The sequence below is a fragment of the Grampus griseus genome (genome assembly GCF_964374135.1).
Source record: "Grampus griseus genome assembly, chromosome: 14".
NCBI lineage: Eukaryota > Metazoa > Chordata > Mammalia > Artiodactyla > Delphinidae > Grampus > Grampus griseus.
Window position 1 is genome coordinate 26,632,894 of NC_139008.1, and position 19,036 is coordinate 26,651,929.

At 47.1% G+C, this 19,036-nt stretch overlaps 1 protein-coding gene across 1 annotated transcript in view; it reads right to left on the reverse strand.

The window, feature by feature from the left end:
* Positions 1 to 302: 302 nt before the first annotated feature.
* BMERB1 (bMERB domain containing 1) overlaps positions 303 to 19,036 on the reverse strand; it is a gene marked incomplete at both ends in the record, with an annotated part of 118,210 nt that continues 99,476 nt past the window's right edge. The window contains 4 exons of the mRNA XM_082669717.1: positions 303 to 415; positions 2,872 to 2,954; positions 4,243 to 4,357; positions 10,101 to 10,174. Coding sequence (XP_082525843.1) covers positions 303 to 415; positions 2,872 to 2,954; positions 4,243 to 4,357; positions 10,101 to 10,174 — 385 coding nt within the window. The remainder of the gene's footprint in view (positions 416 to 2,871; positions 2,955 to 4,242; positions 4,358 to 10,100; positions 10,175 to 19,036) is intronic.

The following is a 19,036-nucleotide window of genomic DNA, read 5'->3' on the forward strand; positions in this document are numbered from 1 at the left end:
GAAGTGGAGATATACTTTTTCGAGGGAGGACCTTTCCTGGTGGTTGGATAAACAGTGAGACAGACTCCTGGGTTCGGCATGCTCTGGGGAGGGCCATGCGACGGTGAGGGACTCCCTATTGCTACATTCTGTACAGGGCGGCCGGGCCCGCCCGCCGCACCCACGGCCCCTGATGGCAGTCATGGGCTTGCCTTCAATCCCTTCCGCCTTGGAGAGCTCTTGGGCCCCGGTGAAATGGGGGCTATGAAGACAAGAGGGTGGGAGGGGGTTCCCCGTGGCCCCGGGGGCACCCCATGTGGGGGCTACATGATATTGCACTGGGTGGCCCCGCAGCAATCCTTGATGAGCGCCAGCCCCGTCTTGGCTACCGTGGGCTTGCTAGGTGGGGGCTCTGCTTTCTTTTCTGCTCGGGAGCCTGCAGCAAGGTAGGAGAGCAGAGGCAGAGAGGGGAAACAGGAGAGAGAGAGAGGTGAGGTGAGGAGAGCCCTGATCATCTGCAGCCCCAGTTCCATCCCAACCCTTGCCAGGCCTTGCTTCAATGTCACAGATCAGGTGGTGTGGAGAGCTGGCATGCATTTTATATGGTCCTGGTGACTGTTCCCACCTCCCTGTGGGTCCACTGGCTTTCAGTCCTTGGCTCACAACTATAGCTTTTAGCCCTTCTCCTATTCTGTTCTCCTCACCATTGTATCTGCCAACCCCAGCAGAGTCTGGCATTCAAGAAGTATTTGGTGAGTGGATGACAGAAATTTTGTTTAAGTCACTTTAATCTGAGGGCTCATATCTTTCAATTCTGGAAAATACACATTATCTCTTCAGATACCCTCACCTGTCATTCTCTGTTCTCTCTCCTTTTGGAATGTCTATTAAATGTAAGTTGGACCTTACTATTCTAACCTCCATGTTTCATAACTTCTTTTTCATATTTCCTATCTCTTTGTCTCTTGGTGCTGCATTCTGGGTAATTTCCTCAGCTCTGTCTTCCAGTTATATGAATCCTCCCTTCAGCTATGTCTCTGTGTTTAACCCACTGAGTTTTTACTTCAGTGACAATAATTTTTTTTAGAAGGCTAATTGTTTGCTAATCTACCTATTCTTTTTTCATAGCATCTTGCTATTTCATTTTGGGTATTATTCCTTCTCATATCTCTTATACTTTAGATAGTCTGTTAGTTCTGGTTCATGGGAGGACAGACATCCTCTTTGTTGCATCTACTGACTCCTCTCATGGTGGTTCAATTCTTCATTGGTTTTAAAATTTTTATTGAGAGATCATCTTCATGGGGGTTGTTTTTAATGTGTGGGCTGTGTATTATGAGAGCTGAAGGGACTCTACTGAGCAATTTTGCATTTGCTTTGCTGGGGTCCCAGAGACTTCACTGGTTTTGGATTAATTTTAATGTTTCAACTTGGGATTCCAGCACCAGATGGGTGGTGTATATTTGGACCCCACACTGGGCCTCTTGCATGTGGTGCAGGCTTGGTGTTTTGATTTCTTGCCAGAATTCTTTTTTCTATCCATAATCTTACATAGAAGGGTTTCCTTGCTCCTTCTCCACAGTGTTCGGTGGAGTTTTTCTAGTTTACCTTTCATGGAAGAGACAGTCCATTGAGGATGCTGGATTTAGACAGGGACCATGTGGCTTATGATTTTAGGGGCCTGCAGAAGGGACCAGGGCCCTTCTCTTTCTTTATTCCTTCACACTGTACTACAGTGTTTTCATGGGATGTTAATGGATGGTCAGGGAAAACTGGGTTTGCTGCTTCAGTTGATAGTGGCAGCTTTTGGGTCGTGTTTTCCTAGCAAGATTTTGTCCCTTTTCTTCTGATAACAGCTCATGTCTCTGTGGCTACAGGAGTGGGCATGTGATACAGATCTAGCCAATCACAACTTCTGAGCCTCTTGGTGAGAGTGATGGGCCTAGGAAGTGGGAACACGATCCAAGAAAGGCCAATCAGAATCTTATATATTTAGACACCAGGAGAGAATCACTGGTGTTGCCTTGCTGCTACTAAGTTATGGTTCTAGAGTTCTGGCCCCAGGGAGAAGGCCTGTGTAGTAGGAGAAAATGAAGCTAACATGCAAAGAGATGTAAAGATGATAAATAGAAGGAAAGCAAGGGTTCTAACAGTGTCCAGTCCCTGAAGCCCTGGTTCCCATTGCTCTTTTTCCAGCACATCCTCTTTTTTGCTAGGGCCAGTTTGAATTGGGCATCCATTTCTTATAACTCAAAGTGTGGTCTCATTGGGCCAACAAAGAGAAGGTAGTTCCTAGACAGCAGGACCCATTATCACTTTAATATGCTAATGGACATTGGAAGCCTACAAAGAGAGGGTCAAATACACAGCATCTCCCAACTTATTTCACACAGAACCCTTTTCGCTCTGAGTATCTCGTGAGGCTAATACTCTGAGAAGTAAACTTCTGGCTCCATTCCTCCAGCGACTCCAGCTCCAACAGAGGCCAGAGCTCCATGGCCCTCAGTCCTCACCTTCTTGCCTCAGTGGCCACCCAACTCCTTCAATGAAGTGCACCACACCATATGATTAGAGAGTGACAGCTGCTGCCAGAATTAGCTGCATAGTTTGCAGAACCCAGCGCAAAATGAAAATGCAGGGCCCCCTGTTCGAATATTCTTAAGAATTCCAAGACAGCAATAGCAGGGCACTAAAGCAAGCATAGTGCCCTTCTAGGCCCTGGGAAACTGCACAGGTTTCTCACCCATGAAGCTGGCCCTGCCTGCTGCCTTCCTGGGCTCAAGTTTGATCTGTAGAAATCATTTTGTTGTGCCCCCCCTCGGCTTCAAGATCTCTTTTAAATTTCCTTTTCTCTTGGATGGGGGGAGGAGAAGGAATAACGTATGCACTCACTGGCTGGAGATTTGGTTACTTTGTCTAGAGGTTTTAACTTGATTCTCAGAAAATCGGCCATTTCCTTGTCTTCTTCTTGCTCCCTGTGTAGACAGATGTGTAAAGACAAGAAGAAAGTACAGTAAGCTAAGAGAGCATCAAGGAACTGATGAAATGAGGCAAGAGTGTGGGATCATGTATCAGACTTTGTAGATGGTGCATGTGTATTGCTGTGTGTTATGTGTGGCGGTGCATGTATGTTGATGTGTGGGTGGTACATGTGTGTTGTGTGTTATATGTGGGTGGTACATGTGTGTTGTGTGTGTGTGGTGTGCATATGTTGTTATGTGTGTATAGTGTGTGTGTGTTTTGTTTGATGAATCTACTCTGAAGCAGAGACACATATCAATGATGGAGTAAATGGCTACTCCCACTAGTGTGAGACCCCAGGGGAGAGGCAGGTATGTTACAGGACCCAGCCTCCCTGATGGAGGTTTAGTGAGCTGGGCAGCCCCTCTCCTGACCCTGCACTTTTATGTTACCCTAGACAAGGTACGAGGCAGGTCTCAGAGGGCAAGTCACCTCAGCTCTTCCAAGGGTCACCAGGAGCAAAGTCAACAATCCAAGCCTGGTTGAGTTGGGCAAGGCGCATCCTAGGGGCCTCAGAGGACTCAGGAGGACACAGAGAATTAAAAGGAAGTTGCCCTCTGGTTTGGAAAAGGCCCTCTGAGCCTCTCCCCTGTGGACAACTCCAAAGGCCTTCCTCCAGCACAAAAACATTCAAGAATCAATATTCACATCTTTCCCGTGCCCTGGCTCCCTGGGGAGCCTTCAGGTGCACCATGGCTCCAGGGCCCATGGTTGTCCAGATCCAGGTGGCAGGTGCATCTGCAAATAGGAGACCCTGAAGGCTAGGAAGGGGCATCAGAGCCATCTAGGAGAGGGAAAGGGAAAGAACAAAGCTGGGAAGTGGGCAGGCAAGGAAGCAAGTTAGTACAGGGGGCAGAGTTTCTGTAGAAACCAATGGAAGTTTCTGGAAAAGTTGCCTTGATGAGCTGGGAGAAAGCTCAGTGAAAAGAATGTGCAGGAAGCTCTGCCGTGTGTTATGTGATGTAATTCCTCCCTGGTTACCTCCTCAAATAACATTCACTTAAGATCCACAGGCCTTTGCAAAACATTTTGGAGCTGGATTTGAGTTTCTCTTGAATGTGAAGTGGGTCCTCAGGCCAGAAGGCCAGGATTCATCTGGATCCAGTGTTTGGGGAGCGTTTGCCCAGGCCATGCCTGTTGCAAAGCTGTGAGTCCTGGGAGCAGGTGACGGGTTTTGGAAGGCAACTGAGTTGTGTTCTAACAGCCCCAGCCCTCTGCTCAGGGGACATACCGCCCACTTACCTTAGCCGCTCAACCTCTGCATCGTCCACCAGGAAGTCTCTCTTCTGCACCAGTTTGTGGATCTTCTGGATTAGCTCGTCCTCTCTCTGCTTCTGCAACTTGGTTTTTTCTTTTTCTGGGAAGAATACAACATTAGCAAAGACAGTTTGAGTGTAGCTGTTGAAAGCAGTTGAGTCCGAGGGGTCAGGGTTGGAATCCTGGCTCTACCATTTAACTTGCTGGATGAACTTGGAGAAGCAACTTGACCTCTTCAAGTTTCTGTTTCCTCCTCTGTAAAATACACAGTGAGGCTTGAATGCGAGACTGTGGTGTTAGTAAATGACTTTGCATAGAGCTGGTCCGTGGTGTGTGCCCGGTAAATGATGCTGCTGCTGCAAGGGGGTCGTGCAGAAGGCCGGGGGCAGGAGGGAATTACTCTATAGCGAGGCTCAACCAATCTGTCAGAAGGAAAGCGCCCACGCTTTCCCATCCTGTTCCAAATACCAAGGGCTAGAGCGCCATAGAGGAAACAAAAGAACGAGGGCTGGACACGAGGACTGAGAAAACTAGGAGGGCAGAAACTTTTTCAGAAGATAAAAATCATGGGGCAGCTTGTCCATCTGCCTGCTGGAACTGGCACTGACCATTTCCTCTAGACCTGGGGGCAGAACCAGAGGCAAGGAGAATATAATATTTGGATTAGAGAGAAAATCGGTTTCTTTCATTAATCAGAAGGGGAATGAGGAAGTGGAGTGGAATTGCTAGCAGCCCCTGGGTTCCTGCTCATCGCTGCGTTGACGATGGCAGCATCATTCCTCTCGAGGTGGGTCCCGAAGTCTGATTCTGCAAGTCACTCGTCGGTACCACAGAGCCTCCCTGCCCTCTGCAGGCGAGTTAACCACAGCGCCCTTGGACTTGGGGAGTGATGTCACCGTTCTCTCCAAGTTACCAGCGACAGCCCTCCAATATTCCCCTGTCCTCCGCAAGGCCCCAGATCTAAGCCAGAGTCACATAGCAACTGGCAGGGCCCCCAGGAACTCACAAACCTCCCTGCCCAAGTTATTCATCCCCGTTTTCTATCTCTTGCCAGTTCAGGCATCCCCCAGCCTCCCCAGATACTCAGCTGCAGCCCTCTGCTCATGCAGCCCCTCCCAGCAACTCACAGGAGAAGCCACCTTCTCAAAGGGGTCTGTGCTAGCTTACAAACCAGTTACTGACCTAAGTCTCCACACCACCAGCCAATGCTGTTCACCTGCTTTTGCGTGTAACATACCCTTTCTGCCACCATCTCTCACCTGCCTCCAGGTACCACCCGTCTCCAGGTACTACCTACCTACCTTAAGCCCCACCTATCTACCTGCAGGCCCCACCCACCTAGCTGTAGGCATCACCCACTTACCTGCAGGTATCACATACCTGCCTGCAAGCATCACTCACCTGCTTCCAGGCACCACCCATCTATCTAGGGACACACTTTTTTGGCCATCATCACCCACCTACTTGCCAACTTTATCCCCTGCTGGCATCACACACCTGATTCCTAGCATCTTCACGTGCTTGCCGATGTGACCCTCCAACTTGCTTCTCATCTATCTCCTCCAGCACATCTCCTTAGCCCAGGCCACCATCAGCTCTCCCTGGACCATGCCATGACCTCCTAACTGGTTTCCCTGGCCTGTAGACCCTATCACAACTGTGAGCCCTTGGCATAGAATCAGACAGTCGTGGCTTAATGCCCCAGCTCCTCCCCTTCCTAGCTGTGTGACTCTGGGCACATTCCTCAACCTCTCTGAGCATCCAGTTTCTCAACACAGATAATCATAAAGTTGTTGCAAGTTTTAAGAGAGAGAAATCAAGTAAAACCCTAGGCTCACAGCCTGGTGGATAGTAAGAGTTCATGAACAGTCAGCTGCTACTATTATAGGCTATGATTTTATACAGTCACTGTTGCTTTAATGATTAAGTGCCCTCTAGGTTAAATATTTACCAAACGAGGTACAAAAGAAACAAACACTTATTTAATGAAGGGAAAGCAAGTCGCATAGCATAAGTGTGCAAAATGTAAGTGCTCAATAAATTGTAGCAATTATCTTTGTATTTGTATTACCGTGAGCTTTACATTTTTATTTAATCTGGTTTCTCAGCCTTGGTGCTATTGATATTTGAGCCTGGATCATTCTCTGTCATGGGGGCTGTCCTGTGCACTGTAGGATGTTGAGCATCATCCCTGGCCTTTACCCACTAGATGCTGGTAGCAGCCCCCTCTCTTAGTTGTGACAACCAAGCCTGTCTCCAGACATGGCCCATGTCTCCTGGGAGGCCCAACTCACCCCTGCTTGAGAACTGCTATTAATTCTTTCCAACAACCCTATGAGGGAGACACTATTTTTATGTCCAAGGGAAGGGTATCATGGCCTCTACAGCCAGGTCTAAGCAACCCCAGCCCTAAGGGGACCGTGGTGGCAGTGAAGGTGAGGTGAGGCATCTTGGCTTGTTCTTGAGAAGCCCTGAAGGCGGGGAGGGCTCCAGGTGTCCTCCCTCATCACAGTCTGGTAAATTATTTTCTGACCCTGGCTGGAGAAACATGATTTTCTTGGCCATTCAGTGTTCTCTTTACTCAATATTTTTATTGATAAATTGCCAGGAGCATCATTTTTTTTCCCCCTAAACTCAGCTAAACCCATCTAGAAACCTGGCACTGGCCCAAGGAATGCACAGAAAGGCTCTTAACAAGGAGTCAGAGGAGAAGGTGGGGAGAGGTGAGCAGGAAAGGCAGGAGAGGAAAGGGAACTTTAATATCTGAATTTCTGCACAGAAGTGATTGGGAAGATGCAGTTTTCCAGCAGAATCAATGGAGCTGCCGTTGAGGACCTGGGCTCTGTTGCTAAGTGGCCCTATGACCTTGTATGTTTCCCAGCAGGACAGTTGATGGCATTTCAGGTAGAACTTGTTCTTCAGGGGGCCTGTCCCCTCCGTGCAGGGTTAGCGTTCCTGGCTTCCGCCCATTGAGTGTCAGTACCGATCTCATCTTTTTTTTTTTTTTTTTTTGCAGTATGTGGGCCTCTCGCTGTTGTGGCCTCTCCTGTTGCAGAGCACAGGCTCCGGACACGCAGGCTCAGCGGCCATGGCTCATGGGCGCAGCCGCTCCACGGCATGTGGGATCTTCCCGGACCGGGGCACGAACCGGTGTCTCCTACATCGGCAGGCGGACTCTCAACCACTGCGCCACCAGTGAAGCCCCCGACCTCATCTTTATTTAAACTTTTGGTATATATTTTTGCATGAATTTTGGTATTTTAAATATTGCATGAAAATATGATTACTGAATTTTTCATGTTCCAGCTGAGCGCCTTGTTCTCCTACCCTAGTCCCAGTCCTGGTCAGTCATGCAGCCCAGACACTGTGTCAGCCAAAGACCCCCACCCCCAGCCATTTCCCACCCATTTCCTACCCATGCTCTAGAGGCTGCCACGGCCCCCCGTGGAGCCCCTGTGGCCTGAGGAGGCCTTGGCTGGCCTGGTGGCCACACACTCGTGTCTCCTTTCTCAGTGGCACCCAAGTGTCCTGCTGAGCCAACAGTGGGCTCTGGGAATCCTTCCTCTCAAGAGGGAGACGTCAGTCTATGTTGGGCCCATCACTGTCCCCTGGGAAGTTGAAAATTGGGACACAGAGGCCCGAGAGTTGGGCTCTTGTGTGGGAAAATCATGGAAGGGAGATGAGGTTGTAAGCGAGCTGCACCCTGTGGGGCCTTCCTGGGACAGACCCCTCCCCCACATCCTCTGCTGTAGCTCTTCTCTGAAGTCCCTAGATAACAGTATCTGATGCACACTTCCTGAGTTGTTTAACAGATGCTAAAACCCCCACCAAATGGAAGATGTTAACTACTTGATGAGCACATAGCCCCCAGGCCTCTTGGAGCCTGAGGATTCATAATGTTAACACACACACACACACACCCGTGTGACACCGCCCTGTTGCCTCACCATCCACCAGTCGGAGAATTGTGCATGAGCTGATCACATACTCTGGGATGCCTCTCCCTCACCTGGCCTTTAAAAATGCTTTGCTGAAACCCATGGAGGAGTTTGGGCGTTTTGAGCACTAGCTGTCCTGGGCTCCTTGTTTGGCCCTGCTATAAACACTGCACTTTCCTTCACCATGACCCAGTGTCAGTACATTGGCTTTACAGCCTGCGGGCAAGCAGACCCAAGTTGGGTTTGATAAAAAAGTGGCCTTGCTTGGCTCATGTGCTATAGAGAGAGAAAACAGAACATGCTCCAAAATGGAGAGTAAGAGACAGAGAGAGAAAGAGAGAGAGAGAAAGAGAGAGCAAGGGCCAAAGAACATTCCACAGCTTTCCTGTTTTTGGTTCTCGACCTTTGTGAGTTGGGCTGAGCTTCCTACCTGTTTGAGAGTAAACAGTACGTCCTTGCCACCCCTAATTTCATTTGGAAATACGCTATTTGGGAATAGGGTCTTTGTGGATGCCATCAGTTAAGATGAGGTCATACTCATTGGGTCAGCCCTTAATCCAATGACTGGTGTCCTTATAAGAAGAGGAGATGACACACAGAGAAACACAAAGAGAGGAAGGCCACACAAAGACAGAGGCAGAGACTGGAATAAGGCAGCTACAAGCCAAGGAACAAGGACTGATGGGAACCACCAGAAGCTGGAAGAGGCAAAGAGGGATTCTCTGTTCCAGCCTTTGGAGGGAGCATGGTCCTGCTGACACTTTGATTTTGGACTTCTGGCTTCTCTCAAAGAATAAAGTTCTGTTGTTTTAAGACACTAAGTTTGTGGGAACTTGTCAGGGCAGCCCTAGCAAACTAATACGATAATGCCTGCAGGCTCCAGGAGTCTCCACAGTCCTTCAGTAACTGCCCCTTTTGTGTTTACATAAGCTTCAATGGGTTTTTGTATCTTTCAACTAAATGATCCCTCAGAGGAGTATAAAATGAGAGACTTGACCCAGTGGCTCTCAGCCCTGACTGCCCATCACAACCGTGTGAGAAGCTTGTAAACATGACCAATGCCAGGGCCCCACGCTAATCAAATGGAAGTTTCTAGTGGGTAGTGTCTGGACTTGGCTATTTCTCCCCCTCCTCATTCTATTTTTTTCTGGCCACATGGCAGGGCTTGCAGCATCTTAGTTCCCTGACCAGGGATTGAACCTGGGGCCATGGCAGTGAAAGCTCTGAGTCCTGACCACTGAGTAGAAATGTGTTCAGTTAATGATAATAATAATAGTAATAATAATAATAGTAATAATAATAATGGCACTTATTTATTACGCACTCACTATAAGATGGGAACTGTGTTAAGTACTTTACATGTGTCACCCCTCGGTCAGTCTCACAACAATCCTTTGAGGTAGATAGCATGATTGTCCCAGTTTACAGACGAAGAAACCGAGTTATAGTGAAGTAACTTGCCCAAGGTTACATCATTAATAAATGACAGATCTAGGTTTGACTCCAAAGTCAGAGCTCGTAACCACCATACTCTACCTGTTCCCAAACAGGATAATAAGAGTAATCATTGCTAATATTTACTGGACTCTTTGGACCAGCTATCAAGCTAAGCACGTGGCTTGTGTTGTTTCATTTATTGCAGTAAGATTTACACCCAATGAATTAGGTACTATTACTATTCCTACCCCATTTTCACAGGAAGAGAAGTTGAGTCTCAGATAATGTGACTTGCCCAAGGTCAAGGAGGTGGTCAGAATTAGGACTTGAACCCGGGTCTGCCCGATGCAGAGTTTGAACCATGTGATCAGGGAGCAAGCACTGCGTTGCAAGAATGAGGCTGCATTAGGGCCTTCCAGACGGGGGATCTGAGCAGCTGGTTCATGAGGTGGGGTCCCCCACGGTTACCTGGGATGGCGACCAAGTTCTGCAGCTCCTGCTTCAAGTCCATGATGTCGTTGCAGAGCTGGATGTCATCCATCCTGGGGAAAGAGGACAGTGCACAACAGCAGGTTACATCAACAGAACATTCTACACCCTGAGCACCACCCTGGTTTCAACAAAGAGGGCTAATGGGGGAGTTCTGTCCTCTGTAAAGCCCACACATGCTCTTTAGAAGTTTTACACCAAAAGTAAAAAAAACAACAACAAACAAACTGCCCTTTATCCCATGACTTAGAAATGATCAATCACAGTTAATAACACCTTGATAGAGTTCCTTCCAGTCTTCCCATGCCTGGCTTTTGTTGGCATATGTGAGAGACTTCATGCTGTGGGTTCAGTGTTTTCCTTTTTCAGCTATGTGAAAAGCTTTTAAACATTACAGAAATTCACCGCATAGACAGAAAATCTCCCTCTATCCTTTAGAGAAAACCACTGTCAGTGGTTTGTCATCTATTCCTCCAGATTGAAAAAAATGTTTATGCTTATACGACCAAAGATGACACCATCATTCATGCACAAAAAACGTTTTGCAATTTGCTTTTTTTAACTTAATGATATGTCTTGGGCATCTTTCCATGTCAGGATATGCACATCTCATTTTTAATGACTATATAATATTCTATTATATCGATATACAGTGATTTATTTAACCATTCCCCCCATTCATAGGTATTAGACTTATTTCCAGATATATTCTAGGATAGATTCCTAGAAATAAATCAATTTATTTATTTGGTAAGTCAATTCCCAGAAATGCAATTGGAGGATTAAGTGACATGAACATTTTAATAGGAATTTCCAAACTGTCCTTCAGAGGGACCGTGCATGACATTCCCACCAACAGTGTGAAAGGAAGCTCACCCCTATAATCTCAGCAATTGGGTTGCATATACAATTTTGTATTATGTATTTCATGTGTGTGTGTTGCAATATTAACTCATCTTACTGTAAACAACATTTGTAATGGCTGCCTGGAATTTCACCAAGTAGATTTATCAGAGCAGTTTTAATTATGCCCTTTTTTTTTTTTTCCACACTGCACGGCTGTGGGATCTTAGTTCCCTCACCAGGGATGAAACCCTGGCCCCGGCAGTGAGAGCACCAAGTGCTACTGGACTCCCAGGGAATTCCCTATGCCTTTATCTTGATTACTTAGGTGGGCTTTTTGAGTTGTTTGTTTGTGCTATTTTAGCCACGTTAGGATGAATATGGATTCACCTTTCCACGAAAGAAAAGGCTTTTCTTTCGTGTTGGATTATTTGGGGTGGGGGCTACTGATTTTCAGAAGTAAAACCACTGAGTACAAAGGGTATGACATGTCTATGGCCATTGAGACATATTTCCAAATAGCTTCCCCATGGGGTGTGTGTGTGCCTTCATTCTGCATGTCTTTAATGAGCACTTATTACGTTCACCAATGACATAGGCTCCAGGGATGCACCAGCTCCCCTGCCCTCATGAGCTGAAATTTAATCAGGAGAGACAGAGGGTGAACACAAATACAACAGAACGTCAGATGCTCCGAAGAAGAGTGAAGCAGGTGAGGGGATGGAGTGGACCACTTTGGACACATCAACCTTCTGTCCCAGGAAGAGATGGAGGAAAGCAGGAATATTCTCAAAAGGCTCAACTGAGTCTGCACAGCAAGTAGGGGCAGGACCAGGACCAGAAATCGATTTGTCTGAATCCACTGATCTTTCTGCCTCCTTCCTTGACGTCTTCGCCAAGAACCTGATCTCCATTCAGAAATGCCATCCACAGACCAGCTTGGGGCCCCCTGCCCTGCCCGTGTGACCCCCAGCATCCCAGCTTTCAGGACGAGTGGCAGTAATGTCTCGTTTCAGCCTGCATCTCCTGCTCCTGTTGCCAGGGGCAGGCACTCCAAGCGCTTGTCAAACCCTGCCCCGGAATGTTGTAGCAGGTGGCAGCTGCCACAAATGAGCTTGGGGGCTTTGCCAGAAGGGTACATGCTGTTCCCCTGGGTTCCTATCTGCGAGCCTTCAACTGGAGGTGCTCCAGAATCCTTTTCCACATCTAGCGTGGAGATGAGGCTCCATCAGTGGTTCTTAAGGAGGATGATTTTGGCCCCTGGGGGCATCTGGCAACATCTGGAGACATATTTGTTGTTACTGCTGGGTATGTGGGGGGATTGCTACTGGCATCTAGTGGGTAGAGTCCAGGGATGTTCCAAAGCATCCTACAATGCACAGGGCAGCCCGCCTCAGTAGAGAACTACCTGGTTCAAAATGCCAATCATGATGAAGTTGAGAAATCTTGGGTTATAACCACAGAATTGACACGGGTACCTGATAGATACTTTTTGAAAGATGAGAGAAGGAAAGATGATGAAAGAACAAAAGAGCAACAGGTAAAGTTAGAAGCAAGAGTATTGGCACCAAACATCTCTAGTTCAAAGGGGCCATATGCCAGAAATTCTTCTCTGAGTCTAACTTTCCTCATCTTTGAAATAGGAATTATAATAGTACAGCTTTCTAGGATTATTATGCATGTCAGGCACTGAGCACGTGTCTGGGACATACACAGTACAAGGCTCAGTAAATCATATCTGTTGCTATTATTAGCCGTTAGAAAGAGGCAGGGGGAAAAGAAAGAGAAAATGATGCTGGATAAGCAGGGTATTTGACAAACAGAGCTAACGTTCAACCTTAAAACAACTTTTAAAAATTATATTCCTCTCTATAAAATTTTTTAAATAAAATTTTTAAAATAGAATTCTTATCTGATTGCAGAACAGATTCCTGATCATTGTAGAAATTTTGGAAAATACAAACAAGTACGAAGAAGGAACCTAAGATTACACATAACCTTGATCCACGTGCACCAGAGGCCACTGTTCCACTCCGAGTGTTCGGGTGAATTTCACGCCAGTCTTCTTCCTACATGTAACCCAGGTGTGGCGGGCTTGCCCTGGGGGGCCTTCACCCTTTGTCCATCTCGAAACTACACTTAGCATGTTCTGAGTCCTCCCAAGCACATCCACATTCACCCCACATTAACGAGCAAGGTGAAATTCTTGTGACGCTCTCACAGACAGGCATGCGTCAGAACCCCATGAAGATTCCTAGTAGATAGCACTGTGTTTTCCTCAGATTTTTCTCTTGTCGCCAGCTTTCCATCTCTTCTCTTTCTCTCTCTTCCTCTTCCACACACCTCGTGGTCCTCGGACCTGTCACCTACAGATTGGCACTTGCCATCTACCTCTACAAGGATTAAATTATGAGCCACTGCAGCTGCTGACCTTCGACACCCCCTGAAAGTTCAGGGTAGAGGTCAGAAATGAAGCACTCTGTGCTCTGGGAAAAACTGGCAGAACAGGTCTTCAGATAGTTGGATATTTTCAGGAGATGGTTTTATGAGCCCAATCTTGCATCTCCTCACATCTAGAAAAGCACTAAAATCCTCATGGTGACGTCTGCTCCTCGTGACTAGCAGTAACTTTCACGAGACTAGCAGAAACCTTCTGCAAAAAATATGTGCTTGACTGCATGTACACTCCCCCTTCACCAAAATCACATATATACTGACCTTCCCCCCTACCTCTTTGGAGCAGTTTCTCAGAGCTATCCGAGATGCTGTCTCCTGGGCTATAGTCTTCATTTTGCCCCCAATAAATCTTAACTCACAACTCTCACGTTGTGCATTTTTAGGTTTGTTTCAGTGGACAGATCCCAAGCAATTCACCTCTGGTCTTCAACTTACAAACCCCAGTTGGCAAAACCAAAGCCTGGTGGTTCCCTGAACATCCCCAGGAAAGGAGCTTGCTTCCCCCAACCTCCACCCAATCTATCAGGGAATTTACCTAAACAAAAATCAGGCTGGAAGAGGGAGGGACGGGCTCCACCATTAAGGGAAACAAAAAGTCAACGTTTATTGAGCATTTGCTTTCTGTGCATAAACTCATCTAAGTCCTCATGGCAGTCTTGAGAGAGGTGTTGTTTTTATCTCCATTTTTACGGACAAGGAAATGGAAGTTAAGCGATGTGACCAAAGTACCACCCTGGTATGTGGCCACTGGGATTCGGCCCAAGCTCGCGGGAGCTCTTGACCACTTTACCATGGTCTCTCCTCTCCAAGTGGCTGCAGGAGTTGAGGCTGACATTGAACTGACCTTCGTTCTGCCCCTTCCTCCCATAGCCCTGATCTATTTAGGAGGCAATGTCTCCAGCTCCTTTCGGCGAGACAGGCTGGGACCTGAGACCTGGACCCTTTGCTGCAATGCTTGCACCTGGACACACGTCTCCACAAGCAACAGATACAAAGAAACTAGAAGGGACTAAAAATAACTGCACGCACAAGCATGCCTGTGCAGTAGCAGTCGAGGCAATTATGAACAATAAGGTACAAAAAGGCCACAAACCAACTGCCATTTCTCCATTTCTTCCATTTCTCCAACTGCCATTTCTCTTTTGTGGAGAGCAAAAGTAGGGCACTGTGCATGATTCCCTGCACACTGCGCCACCAAGGGGGTGGGCAGATCACCTAAGCCACCCCTCCAGCCCAACCCACCAATCTGCCCCCACCCTCACCCTATTTAAAGAACCAGCTTGCCAGCCCTTGGAGAGCAAGCACGGGCACCTGTTTCTTGTTTTCTTTCCCTCATGCTGCACGAGTCCCAATAAAGCCCTGCCTGAATTCCTCATCTGGCCGCTTATCAATTTCTATTGATTACAGGAGTACAAGGACCCAGGTCGGTAACAACAGAAGCCAGTTGTCTTAGTCTGTTCAGGCTACTATATAACAAAAATACCATGGACTGGGTGGCTTAAACAACAAACATTGATTTCTCACAGTTCTGAAGGACTGGGAAGTCCAAGATCAAGCTGCCAGCTGGTCCTGCTCCTGGTGAGGACTCTTCCTGATTTGCAGACAGCTTTCTTCCTATACCCTCACATGTTGGAGAAAGAGATCCTCTCTCTGGGGTCTCTTTTATAAGGGCACTAATCCCATTCATGAAAGCTCCACCCTCATGACCTTAATCACCTCCCAAAGGCTTCACCTCTAAAGACCACCACATTGGAGATTAGGGCTTCAACAAACGAATTTGTTGGGGGTAGGGGAGGGACACACTTAGCCCGTAGCACCAGTCATGGCAGTCCCATTTGCCTCTGCCAGACATCTACTTTCCCAGGCTTCCTGGCAGCTAGAGGTAGACATGAGACCCACTTTGGGGCAACGAGAGGTAAGAGGAAGTCTTCTTGTGTGGGAGGGGCAGTTCTGGGGAAGATGATTTGAGTCTTGGGTGCTATCCCCTCATACTCCTGAAGCTGCTATAGCCACTGTGATGAGGATGGCATAGGGAAGCGAGGAAAGAGCCAGACTTTTGATGACATCCTTGAGCTACCCCACTGATACCTAATTAATTGAAGATACTATCGGGAGTTTCCTGGTGGCCTAGTGGTTAGGATTCCAGGCTTTCACTGCCACGGCCTGGTGGGGGAACTGAGATCCTGCAGGTCACGAGGTACGGCCAAAAAAAAAAAGTCCAAGACACTATCAATCAGATGCTCTGTTACATGCAGCTGAAGACAGCTTCACTGATACATGTATGTGGATATGTGCCTCTTGAAAAATATTGGAATCATACATTTTTATTGATAACCTTTTTTTTTTTTGGCAGTGCCGCATGTTAGGCAGGATCCTAGTTCCCCGATTAGGGATTGAACCCATGCCCCCTGCAGTGGAAGCACGGAGTCTTAACAAGTGGACCACCAGGGAAGTCCCAATATGTGCATTTTTAATAAAAACAGGATCAAAATAAACATTCATATGCCTTGCTCACTGTGAGCATTACGTCATGATGATTGTCCAATGCCATTAAATAATATAATTCAAAAAACATTTAAACCGTTCATGCAAAGCACTTTTGAAGCTTGGCTGGAACTTCCAATAAGCCCCATTAGTCCAGTTCTCTGCACGAATAGTGCTGAACCCTGGAAATCAAACTGCTCCTGCCAGCTGGTTCTAGAGAAAGCGATGTCATCTCTGAGAAACTGACTGATGAAGGAAGGAAAAGACAGTCAGTCTGTGTCATTATGCACTTAAACTTTCATGCTGGGACGATGGAGAAAATTGGTCATTTTACCAGCTTTGGGCGGGGAGAGGTGAATAGGCTCTGTCAGAATAACAGCGCTGCTGCTTTACAAGATTTCTTTGAAAATGACATAGTGTGGAGCCTAATGGAAACCCAGCAGAGACCAAGATGTGAAGGCAGAAGCAAACTGATGGAGGAAAGGGTTGACTTTTTAAGAAAATATTTATTCAGCTTCTTCTTCTGTAAGTTGTGGATGCGGTGGACTTCTTGGGATGGGTGAGAAAAAATAACATCTGGTCTTAGAGGTGGAATGCTGGTCTGGGATGTGCAGCCTGGATCTCAGTCTCACCATAAACCTCCTCTATGACTAAAGGGAAAATTCTGTTTTCCTATACACTCTTCACTTGTGACACCAAATGCGTGGGTTTTCTCAAACCAGGCAATTCTCCAATTCTTCGTGGACACCAACTGGGTGTCCTGCCATTTAACTCCATTCTGATACTCACTGCCTGGAGGTAGCATAGACCCGACAGGTAAAGGGCTCAGTCTCATAAGACTGCCCCTGATGCAGATGCCAATGGCAAGTCTGCACCACTTATACTTCTGACCAACTGGCTATGAATTGGTGGTTCCGTGACCCCCCTCTACCAGGTTCAATAATTTGCCAGAACTGCTCATAAAACTCAGAATAACATTTACTTACATTTAGTAGCTTATTATAAAGGATATTTAAAAAGGTACAGATGAATAACTAGAAGAAAGATACACAGGGCGAGGTATGGGGAAGGGTGTGGAATTTCCAGGCCCTCCCCAGGTGGGCCACCCTCCCATCACCTCCATGTGTTCACCAACCCAGAAGCTCTCCGAACATCATACTTAAGAGGTGTTTATGAGGGCTCATCACGTAGGCATGATCAATTATTAACTCAATCTCCAGCCCCTCCTCCTCCCCAAAGAATGCAGAGGTGGAGCTGAAAGTTCCAAGCTTCTAATCATGTCTTGGTCTTTCTGGGGACCAGTCCCCATCCTAAAGCCACCTAGGGACTCCAGCCATCAGGTATCTCATTCACACACGAAAAGACACTCATCACTCTGGAAATTCCCGGGGTCTTAGAAGCTCTTGTGTCAAGGAGCAAATAGTAGAACAAAAAATGCTCCTAGCACCCCAATCACTCAGAAAATTACAGAAGTTTCAGGAGCTCTGTGCCAAGAATGGGGTCAAATACCAAATATATTTCTTATTAAGCCATAATGACGGGACTTCCCTGGTGGTACAGTGGTTAAGACTCCGTGCTTCTGACGCACGGGGTGTGGGTTCGATCCCTGGTAGGGGAACCAAGATGCCACAAGCCACTCAGAGCAGCCAAAAAAAAACCTAACTAAACCATAATGGCTCGACAAATCATTTCCCTCCCCACACCTCTGTTTCCTCAGATATAGGATGAGGGGTTTCAAGGATACTGGGAGCCCTGTTCTGCTAGCATTTAGAGGTGTTAACTTGCTTTAGACCCTGCCAGACCTGAGTGCGGGTATCAGTTCCGCCGCTGACTGGCTGTACAACTTGGGTGAGTCCTTTCACTGCTTTCATTGGTCTCAGTGCTCTCACTGTTGAAAAGGAATCATACCTTTGTCTCGGGGTTGTATGAGAATGAAATAACCTTATCTGTATAGAGCAGGCAGCCCTATGCTTAGCACATACATAGTAGGTGCAAAGGAAAGGCTACTCTGTCCACCCTTCAGCCCTGGGTGAGGAGGTGAGCGGCTAGGCTGCCAGCTGGCAGACACTCCTGAAAACTCTTAGCCAACATTCGTGCATCAAAGAATGAATCTCACTTTCTGTGCTACTTCAATTTCCTCCAACCTAATGGCACTGAGATGACGAGTGTGTGCGTTTGTTTGGCGTTCTTGGATTAATGAGCTTAAACGCTGTCCCTGGGGGAGAATAAGTGTTGAGACATCTCCAGGGAGACCCTGGGCTCAGTCATCTCTCAGCATCATGCTGGGGACCAAGTGACCAGAGAGATACCTGCCACAGGGCTCAGGTGACACATCCATGAAAGGGACACCTTTATGACACGTCACAGAAGGCCTGTTTTCTCCCCGTGGCACATTTATGGTCTGCATGTTAACTGGCTTTTCCCTTGATAGTAATCAGACCCTCATCTGGGAGGGGACACTGTTCCTAAAAGAATGTCACCCCCCTCAAGCATGGATTACTCTTCTCTCCCCCCGGTTTTTCTAGATCATCTCTATTTGGATTCAGAAAAATTACTAATACTGAGAAACTCATCAAGCTGAACTCTGGGGGTTTGTGCCCTTTTCTGTGTGTATGCTGCATGTCAATTACAAGTTTCCCTGAAAAAATTACCAACAATATTTCTTGCTTTTGTTTTAGACCTAAAAGGGTACTTTTGGTCTTTTAAAAATTATACACATATTAAAGACAGCCTCCCTGTAAAAACGTCAAACAACACAGAAGTATAGTCGTAGCTGGCATTTATTAATGTTTTCATACTATGGGTGCCAGATTCTGGGCTAAGCATTTTATAAAAATCATCTCAATAAACTCTCACAGCAACCCTGTCAGGTGAGTATTATCATTATCATCCCTTGGATGGTGTTAGGAACTTGCTCAAGGCCACAGAGTAAGTAATAGGAACTTGAACCCAGGCAGTCTGACCTCTCAGGTGGGAATGTTAGAGAACTCTAGACCGAAACCACCGGCCTTGGCCAGGCCTCGCTTGCCTGAGTTTTCTCACAGCAGGAGGTCCCAATAAGGAACATGGTGCTGCCACCCAAATCTAACGGGAGAATTCAGGAGGGGCCAAAAGAGGGAGGAGACGACCAA